The sequence below is a fragment of the Monoraphidium neglectum genome, assembly GCF_000611645.1.
Source record: "Monoraphidium neglectum strain SAG 48.87 unplaced genomic scaffold scaffold00973, whole genome shotgun sequence".
NCBI lineage: Eukaryota > Viridiplantae > Chlorophyta > Chlorophyceae > Sphaeropleales > Selenastraceae > Monoraphidium > Monoraphidium neglectum.
In genome coordinates, this window is record NW_014012655.1 from 8,790 (window position 1) to 18,806 (window position 10,017).

A 10,017-nucleotide genomic window follows, 5' to 3' on the forward strand; every position below is an offset into this window, starting at 1 on the left:
TGCATTTGCCCTTCAACCTTGCATGCTTAGAAAAGTCCTCTGCCGTCTCAAGCAAGACCACGCCTGGACAAGCGCCTCAACGCCTGCTTTATCGGCGCGCCATGCGTTTAAGCCTGGGGGCTTGACATAAACCCAAACCCAATGGAAGCAAGTGCTGCCTGGAGGCAAATGTGTCACGGATGCCAACCCACTGCAGCAGGCAAGCAGGGCAACGTGCCCCAGCCTGCCTGCTTCATTGCACCAGAATGTTCAGGCGTAGGATCTGGTCAGGAAGCCAGGGGCGGATGCAGGCACCGCCCTGCAAGGGAAGGGGCCGAATCAATCAGGGCGACATGAACCGTCGTGGACGGCTGACGCATGGCGGGCGAGGAAGGGTGCAAGTGGTGTGCCCAAGAGGAAGGGCGGCGGGAGTGGGCTGGAGCGCCGAGGACATAGAAAACGAGGAAGCATCCAGGTGTGTACCCAACGTGGGCGGTGCAGTGCTTGACGGGCCGGAGGCAAGGTGCAGTCCGGGGAAAAAAAAGGCTTCAAATGCGGGAGGGGCTTCAGCAGTCGAAACGCCTCACGACCCAGCACAGGTGTGGGGCCGGGGAGGCAGGTGATGCTGTTGGGGGCGAGAATCAGCTGGGAATGCGTGGGGAGTTCAAGGGGCAGGGCATGGCAGGCCCTGGCAGAGGCAGGACGGCAGTGTCGCATCGCATAGCTTGGAGCGCCAAAATCACGAGGCGGGTCCGTTGCACGCAGCGCGGCTGCATGATGGCCTTGTGCCGCCTTGCTGTGCATAGATCGCTCGGTTTTGAACAGGTTGCCCCTGAGCAAATCAACAAGTCCCATGCGCGCTCAGGAACAAAATAGATGTGTGGCCGGTGCACAAGGCAGGACCAGGCGCCCGTCCGGGGGGAAGCCAGCATCTCGTGGACTGTGTGTCCATGCCAGCAATGCAATGAGGCAACACTTCCCCAGGCCAGTCCAGCAGCTGCGCTTTGCACGCTCCGCCGTACCAAAATGTGCATCCCCAATTCGCCCACCTAGCCGATACCCCCATAGGACCAGAGCCGCGCCTCACGTTGCGCGCGCAGGCGCTCACCCGCCCTTGGGCGCTCAGTGCATGCGTGCGGGATCATGTGTGCCCGCGGCCGGCGGCGGCGCCGCCTGAGCCAAATGCGCGCGCTGCTGCGCGCGCAGCTCCCGCAGGCTGACGACGACTTCGGCCATCGCCGGGCGGTCGCCGGGCGAGCGCAGCCAGCAGCGGCCGGCAAGCTCCGAAAATTGGGGCGGGGTGCCAGGGGGGAAGGTTGGCCGCTTGTTGTGGCCGACGACGCCCCACATGATCGCCTCCCGCGAGAGCCCTGCGCTCGTGGCAAGGTTTGTCCATGTTGAGTTTCGGGGAGAGGAGGCAACGAGGCTGTACTCCAGACTCGAGTGCAGGTGCGTAACGCCTCCTACTGCTGCTACTGCTTCTGCTGCTGCTGCAAAGGCTGCGGCTGCTGGCGCTGCTAGTGCTGCCGCCGCAGCTGCTGCCGCTGCCACCACGGCTGCTTCTCTCGCAGCGTGCGTTTCACACACTTCTCAAACCCCCTCTGCGGCTGCTCACCCCTCTCTGCATGGCCCAAGGTCTGCGTTCGCGGCCCGCCACGGCTGCGCATGGGGTCGGTGCGTTCAGTGCCAGTGGCAAGGCGAGGAGAGAGGGCTGGAAGCGTGGACCCAGCACCCACCTTGGAAGGCCATCTTGCCGCTGAACAGCTCCCACATGAGGATGCCAAAAGCGTAGGCGTCGACAGCGCTAGTGATCTCTGATCCGGCGTTGAACAGCTCTGGGGCCAGGTGGGTGATGGTGCCTGCCGAGGGCATTTGCAACAGCGGGCGGGTGCGCTCACGAGGTTGGCAGCTGCCAACCCACAGCTTTGCCACGACTCGGGTCGCTGCCGCAACAGCCCGCGTGTACTCACCCCCCATGCATTGAGCTCAGCGGGGGGCAACAGCTGGCGCGCAGCCGCCCGCCTTCACGTCCTTTGTCACACGCAGCTGAGGCTGTGGGCAGTGCTACTGCACCATTCCCCTTGTCCCGCCCTCTGCACGATACACGCACATTCACACACATGCACACATGCACACATACGCACGCACGCACACACACACGCATGCATGCACGAGCTTGCAAGTGCTTGCAAAACTTCCCCCATATTGAGAGGTCTCCGCCCAGCACTCACCCGCGCCCGTCATGTTGATGGCGGGGTTGCCCCCCGCGGTCGACTGCAGCACCTTGGTCAGGCCAAAGTCCGAGAGTTTGGTAGTGAAGCCCAGGGCGCGCGAGGCGTCCGGCTTGAGCAGCACGTTGTCCAGCTTCACGTCGCGGTGTACGAGGTTAGCGCTGTCGTGCAGGTACTGCAGGGCGGTGGCCACGTCCAGGAGGACCTGTTGGGATTCACGGGCGCGGCAGGGCGTCGAGTAAGGTGTGGGCTGCGGGGCTTGAGAAAGACAGCGGCGGCGCGTGACGCGTGCCTGCGGCTCGCGGCAAGTGCGTACGTCCCGTTGCCGGCGACGGCTTGTGCACCCCGCTTAGGTGGGGCGTGCAAGACTACAGGCGGCGTTCTGCCATGTTTGGCCTGGCTTGTACCAAACTTGGCGCCGGCACCGCAAAACGCCAGCGGTGGTGCCGCCGGCGGTGCGTGCCCCAAAAGCACTGCACTGTTCAAAGCGCCGCCGCCCTTCCCGCAGCCCCTGCCGCCGGCGCACCTCCACCACCCCGTCCATGTTGACCGCAACGGCCCCCTCCGGCGTCCGCTGGTGGAACGCGCCGCGCGACACCGCGTCGCGCAGGCTGCCGCTGCAGAGCTCCATCACCACCAGGTTGAAGGTGGCCGGCTGCTGCGGCGCGCCCTCCCCCTCACCGGGCAGCAGGCGGCGGAAGGACGGCGGGGGCGCGGGCGCGCCGCTCGCCGCGGCGGCGGCGGGGGCGGCGCTGGGGTTGCACAGGGAGCGGCTGAAGGTGCCGTCCGTGCCTGGGCGCGTGGGCGTAATGTGAGGTTAGGGGGGCGGGGAGTGAGGGGCGGCGGACGGCGGGCGAGGCGTTGGCAATCATGTGCGTGGGTGAGGTGGATACCGGGTCCGAGGGATCGCGCTCGCTGGTCCATGGCCAGCAGGGGTCATTTGGAGCAACACCACGCACCAAATCACTAATTCACACACACACACACACACACACACACACTTACACACACACTTACACACACACACACACACACACACACGCACAACCACCACCACCAGGAAATTACGCAGGGCCGATCCCACAGGCGCGTGCATGCATGCGGACACATGGTCAGTGCAGATAAGGCAGCACCGGTGCTGCTTTGTTGGTAGCGACACCGAGGGCCGCCCACCATCATCTGCCAACACCATCCCTGGGAGGCAGGCGTACAGCTGGACAATGTGGGGGTGGTGCACCGTCGACAGCACCGCCATCTCCATCGCGTCGGCCACCGCCTCGTCGCCGCTGGGCCGCGCCGCCATGACCTGGCGCGGGCCAGGGCAGCAGCGTTGGATCAAGAGATGCTTGCAGGGGGCGCCGAGTGAGATGTGCATCAGGCATATCTTTGGGGCATGCGGCCATCAGCATCACGAGCACAGCTGGGTGACGGACCGGAGATCGCGGGCTGCTGGCTTCGATGCACGGAAGCGGCCGCCGATGCAGGTGTTGTTTGCCGCCTGGCGCGAGTGGCCTCCGCCAATGGTTCTACAAGAATGACGCAGCACACCTTGATGGCCGCCGGCGAGTGGCGCCAGGAGCCTGAGTACACGGTGCCAAAGCCGCCCCGGCCGATCTCGTCGGCAATTACGAGGTCTGAGACGAAGCACAGCTCCAAGCTGCAGCGGCGGCCGCGTCGGATCTCGCCTTGCAGGGCCTGCCGACCACATGGAGAGAACAAGTGTGCGTGAAATTGTGTGAGAGTGCGACTGGTGTGTGTGCGTGTGCACGTATGGGAATGCCTGGTGAGTGACTGTATTTGCACATGTGCGCGCGTGCGTGTATGTGTGTGTTTGTGTGCGTAACTGCGTCTGTCTGTGTCTATGTAAGTCTGTGTGTTTGTGTGCGTGCACATCCGCATGCCCCCCCTGCGTGCGTGGCATTATTGCTTGCACAAGCCATCACGGCCACCCACAACACGATCTCAGCTGGCCGGTCAAGGAGCAGGCCTGGTGTGCTCACAACCCTCCCGACAATCGAGGCCGCAGCCACCAGGCAGCCGTCAGGCACATGCCAGAGCGGGCACACCTTGATCATCGACTCGGTGTGCAGCTTCCTGCCCCCCATGGGCACTACACACAGCTTTGAGCTTGATGACTGCGCTCCCGCCGGCGCCGCCGACGGCTCTTCCGCAGCAGCCGGGCCGTGCCGCTGCGTCGTCACGCGCGCACCTTCGCAGCCCGCGCCCGCCCGATCGGCACGCGGTGCGCGCGGCGCGGCTGCTGTTGCTGCTGCAGCAGCGGTGGGGGGGCCGTCGCTGTCAGACTGGCTCCAGGCGTCGCTGAGCCGCGCCAGCGGCGCGCCTTGGTCGTCTGCCGCCCCGTCTGGCACTGAGCCGTCCGAAGAGGAGGAGCCGCCTGCGCCTGCACGTCCGCCTCCGCCACTGCTGCTGCGGAAGCCCGACCGCGGCTTTCGGAGCGGCCAGGACGTCCGGGCCTGCGTGGTGGCGCGGCGCGCGCGCGTGTGCGGGAGGGTTGCATCAGAGTGGAGGGCCTTTAATGATGGGAGCGTTGGTGCGCAGGTTCACCAGGTTGGAGATGCTGGATTTTTTCAACGTGTCCCCTCACCCACTACGCCCACTCCGCCTTCAGCCCGGCGCTCGACCCGAGCAATCGCCACTCAAGTACAGCAGCCCTGCTTTGGCCGCGTACCCATTGCTGCTTGCTGCCACACCCAACCAGAAGCCTCTCCTACGAGGTGCACCAGGAGCCGCCTTGCCCGACACCTGCCACCAGACCTGCCAAGTCTACGAGCTGCTGCCCGTGCCCCCAAAGAGCACCCCTGCCACCCACCTCTGCCACCATGCTGCTGAGCTGGGCGGTGTTGCCCTGCAGCTTGGAGTCCAGTGCCATCGCCAGGCCAGGCACCACGCCCTGCGGGGTGCGCAAGGGTGATGGTTGGACGTTGGCAGGCGTCAGGCGAGGCTGGAGGTTGGCAGGCGGGCACGATCCCAGGCTGGAAACTGGCACTGCTGCTCGGTTGGATGCGGGAGCGGCCGCTCATCACCACCCAATAAATTAAGCATGCGGCCGCTGCAAAGGCTGCACTGTGCAGCCACGCGTGATGCTTGCACGGGTGGCTGTGTGCCGTATTCAGCACGCGCAAACAAAAGCTCACACATATGGCGATGCGCTCTCCCAGTGCTTCCTCCTTTGAGCTCACTCAAATCCCTGATGCACTTGCACGCGCACACACGCGTGCGCACGCGCGTGCGCACTCACACACACACACACACACACACACACACAAACACACACACACACACACTCGCTCTCACGCCCACACCTCCTAGCAACACACCAAAATGTCGTCTTTGATGTTCCCAAAATCCACAGGCGCAGCAGTGGGGCAGAAGTAGAGCGCGCCTATCGGTGTATCGCCCACAAACATAGGCACCACCGCCAGGCTGGACACCGGGGTTGAGTGGGAGAAGAGGTCTGGGGCCGGGTGGGGGCTGTTCTGGAGGTAGCTCGTCGTGTCGTGGATGGTGACTGCTCGGTTCAGCTTCAGCTGTTCAGGACGAGTGGGGCCAGGCAGAGGGGGTTGTGAGCGGCAGCGAGGGAGCCTGATGCGGGTTGACGATTTGGATGGGGGTAAAGTAGGCGCTAGGGACCCCCCGCACGCCAACTGGGCGTGAGGGCGTTACCTCTGCCTTTGCTCAAGTCAGGTGCATTATCGCTGTAGCGCAGTCGTGCGCAAGGTCGCCATGGCAAGGATTGGCCGCTGCCTGCAGCGGTGCCAGGCCAACGCCAATGCGCGGGCGTTTACACCGTGGCGCTGGCATCACAAAGGTTTGCTGGCCAAGCCGCCTCACCGCGCGCTCCAGCAGCGTGCCTCCAAACGCCAGCTGGCGCACGGCCACCTCCGAGCCGGGGTCTGAAGACAGCCTCCCGCTGGGGGTGCTGCCGATGCTGCAGTCGCTGCGCTTGCGCGCGCCGTGCGGCTTGCTGGCAGAGGCACCTGTGAGGTGGGCGGCACATGTATCAGGTTGGGATGCGGTCGGGACAGCGGGTCCCAGGTCAGGGGTTGGCGCGTGCAAAGGGTTATCAAGCGTTTGACTTGCACCCGCGGATGGTCTTGTCAGACACCAAAGACCGTGCAGACACAGCAGCGCGCACGGTAGGCGTCGCACTGTTGACACACCCCACACATGGAACTTTCAGGGCCCGGGTGTATTGGAACATCGTGCTCTCCTGTTGGGCACACACGTGCCATTGCTCACCTGCCGTCGCTGCCTCGAACAGCAGCACCTCCCCTGGCCCCATGGCGTCGTCCGAGATGACCGCCAGCCGCACCGCCATCGAGCAGTTGGTGGCCCGCCACATGAAGTGCGACACACCCTGAACGCGGCGCACCAAAATAGCAGGGTCCGTTGCTTGTTTGAAAAAACGAGTTTGCTCGTGCGCTGCTCTGCTGTCGGCGTCTGGAGCGCGCCGCCCAGCTCAGAAGCGATTGGTGCACAAGACCGGTCGCACCTGAGCCGACCGCATCGCCAGCCTGGCGGCGAGACACGTCAGTGCATCATGCAGCAATGGGTGGTCCTGCCCTGCTCTCCGACTCCCGTTCTCTCATCTCCCCTTCCCCAGACCGCGCCCTTCTCACCTGCATCATGGCGCCGATCGCGGCGACGGCGTCGGGCGCCTGGTAGACCGCCCTCAGAGTGCTGGCAGACCCCATCACCGAGCCGTGCCGCAGCAGCTGCAGGAGCGCGGTCGCCGCCGCGTCTACCCACGCTGGTAGCCTGTGGAATGGCAAAATGCGCGCCCGTGACTTTCAGCTGCTGACAGTTATGATGATTTCATGCACAGTCACTTTGGGCCACGGTGTTCCTGCCAGGACGGGAAAACCTGCCGCACAATTGCATTTTTCTAACAAATATGAGACAACCCTTGCAGCGCCGCCTCGTGCCTGCGCGCACGCGCGCACACACACACACACACACACACACACACACACACACACACATGCTGCCGCCGCGCTCACCCGCCAGCGGGGGACGTGAAGGAGCAGGCGCGGCCCGCGCCCAGCAGCAGCGCGCCGAGCGCAGCCCCGCCGCCAGGGGCCCGGATGGCGATGGCTTCGAAGCTCAGGATACCGGCCTCGGAGTGGAGGCGTGCCACGTCGCGGGGCAGCTGTACGCGAATTGGATAGGATGCGTTATTCGGTGGCGTCAGCGGCAGGGACCAACTTGAAGGAGGACAACCACAAGCTGAGCTGGCGCGGGCGGTGCAAGCGAGACAGGGCTGAGCTAGCCTGCCGGACTGCCGCAAAGCTGCGTTCGCAAGCGAGCACGCTTGCTCAGAGATCCCGCCCCCAACGGCCGTGCGCGCATGCAGTCCTTTTCTGCGGCCTGCGCCGCATGTGCGTGCGCGTCACAGGCGCGCGGCGCCTCACGCACATCGAGCTCCGCGGCGCAGTCTTGTATGGACACGCGCCCACAAGCTGCGCATGCGGCGCGGCCCGCGCTCCACCCTGGCCCGCTCATCAGCGCGTCCGCCTCGAGCGCGCCTGCGCCGATCCCACTTGCGGCCAACAGCACACCGCAGTCGACGTTCCCGTCCACAAACGCCAGGATGCTGCGGGCGAGACATGGGGCAGGTTGGGGCATGTGGTCGGCGGCCGCAGCTTCAGCCGGGCGCAGAGGGGGTGTAGCGGCGGCTTGGGAGCCGGGCTGCGGTGCTGCACGCCGCCGCCGCGCTGCAGCCGGGTCCAGGCCGGGGCCGGGCGGGCGTTCCCGCCTGCACGCCACCTGGCCGCGTGGCGCGTGCCGGCGGGGCTGCGTGGGCTGCTCAAGCCGTGTCTTTTAGCACCAAAGCGGCCAAAAACGCGCTCGCGCATATGCATCGCATGCGCCCACCCTGCCACGTCGGCCAGGCCCTCTTCCACGATGAGGTCCGCTGCCTCTGAAACTGCCAGCCGCGCATTAGTACTCAGCATCGCCATCTCCTGCAGCAGCGCGGCTGCCTGCGTCGAAACACAACCCAAACGTTTGGGTTCGGGGAGTGCCGATGTGGCGAGAGCGGAGGGGCTAAACAGATGGGGTGCGGGCCCGTGGTGCCTCCAAGGGGCTCGCCACAACAAGCGGGCCTAGTCGGCCCGCGCGACGCCTAAGTGGTCCCAATATATGCGAGGGCGCACAAGGCCTGCGACCGCGGAGGCCGCCGTCAGTGGCGCTACCGGTAGTGACATAATGGCCGTGCGGTGCCCAAGAGCCGAATCGTGTCCAAGGGCCCTGCGCCTGGCGGCCCCCAACGTGTGTTGACAGCGGCCCCGGCTGCGCACCTTTGAAGCCTCAAAAAAGGCTGGCTTGACAGCAGCGGCGGCAGCCGTCCCGCTGCCTGCATGTATGTCGCCGCTGGCTGTGGTGCCCTGGTGCGTATGGTCATCCCTCGGGGTGGCGCCAGGCCTTTCAACGCCTGGTAGCAGTGCAGCCGCTGCCGACTGGTGGCCCGCACTGCCTGGCTCCGCCCCCTTTGATGAAGCGCACCCCATTAGTGCTGGTGTGACGTCGCTTCACGGATTGCGCCGTCGGGCGCACGAGAACGCTGCGGTTGCCGATGACCCCAACAGCAGCGCGACCGGTGTGCACTGCAGGGGCCGCGACCGGTGTGCAGGGGGTCGAGTGCACCAGGCGCCCCCGGCGCCACCTTGCTGCGCAAAAATAGGAAATCCGCGCAAGTCGAGTACGGGCCGCTCAGCTTTACAGCGACCTTTCCTCGCAGCACTTGGCCGTTCTAAGTTCTCGCGCAGCTGTCACGGACCGCCAAAGCAGCGTGACATCGAATATAAACGAGATCAATATCAAACCTGCGATTCTTCCGGATATCGTTGCATGTGCCGTCTGGTCCTTGGTGTGGCCTCCAACGCCGGGTGGGAAAATCGCTGCGAAGTGTTGAGTGCCGCAAGGTACCATAGAGGTCCTTGGGGTGGGAATGCAATTATACAAACGCGCATGGCTTCCAGCCCGCCAACTTGGCTGCCTGATATACTGCTACAAACTAAGAGTTGCACGCGGTGCCGTTTGACGGCGATCCGAGCGAGTGTGCTGTCGGGACAAGCAGCACGAAGTCGTTGGGCCCCCTGCCTAGCGTCACCACAGCGCTGAACATGCATGGGGTTGGCACGTAAGTCAAGTCGAGTTGCTCGGCCAATTGAGCGTCCAGCTTCCCGTCTGGGTGCGGAGCGATGACGCTGTCACTGTTATTGTCTCAGGCTAGCTGCTCTACGGTGCGCCGCTGCTGCTGTGCATGCTATGGCATGGCCCTCGTGGTGGTGGCATACATCTGAATCGGCAGACGAGACGGCTCGGCCACAAGGGGCAGGTGGAAAGCGCCGCCGTTCCAAGCCGCGCATCTTGGCCAATCTTGCAGAAGCGCTGAAGCGCTTGGCCTGCAAACTGCAGAAGACACTGCAGGTTAGCCCCCAGCTGGGGGCCAACCTCCATACATACGCTGTACATGCGGTTGGAACGCGAGACTGCACCCAGCCTACACCCGGCAGCCTGGTACTATCTTCAGAACGAAGGGGGGCACTACTGTGCTGCCGCGCGAACTGAGGCGGTGCCTGTGGTGGAGATGCGGACAGGTCCCCACGCACCATGCACAACCTGCACGAGTGGGGAACGAGCAAAAGCACGGCCTGCCGCCTGTGCGGAGACCCGGACGAGACCGCTAGGCACACCATGCTGGCATGCCAAGCGCTGAGCGCGCAGCACACCTCTCGCCTCTCTCTCTCTCTCTCTCTCTCTCTCTCTCTCTCTCTCTCTCTCT

The 10,017-nt window shown here is 64.7% G+C and overlaps 1 protein-coding gene across 1 annotated transcript; it reads right to left on the reverse strand.

The window, feature by feature from the left end:
- Positions 1–1,101: 1,101 nt before the first annotated feature.
- On the reverse strand, positions 1,102–8,191 carry MNEG_6147 (putative serine/threonine-protein kinase pats1; the record flags this gene model as incomplete). Its single annotated transcript, XM_014045379.1, has 15 exons — positions 1,102–1,349; positions 1,716–1,838; positions 2,211–2,415; positions 2,737–3,002; positions 3,384–3,516; positions 3,759–3,905; positions 4,277–4,684; positions 5,041–5,121; positions 5,549–5,758; positions 6,063–6,208; positions 6,471–6,588; positions 6,851–6,989; positions 7,232–7,380; positions 7,647–7,824; positions 8,106–8,191. 15 exons carry the CDS (start codon positions 8,189–8,191, stop codon positions 1,102–1,104), a joined length of 2,637 nt encoding a protein of 878 aa, XP_013900833.1.
- Between the last annotated feature and the right edge of the window lie 1,826 nt (positions 8,192–10,017).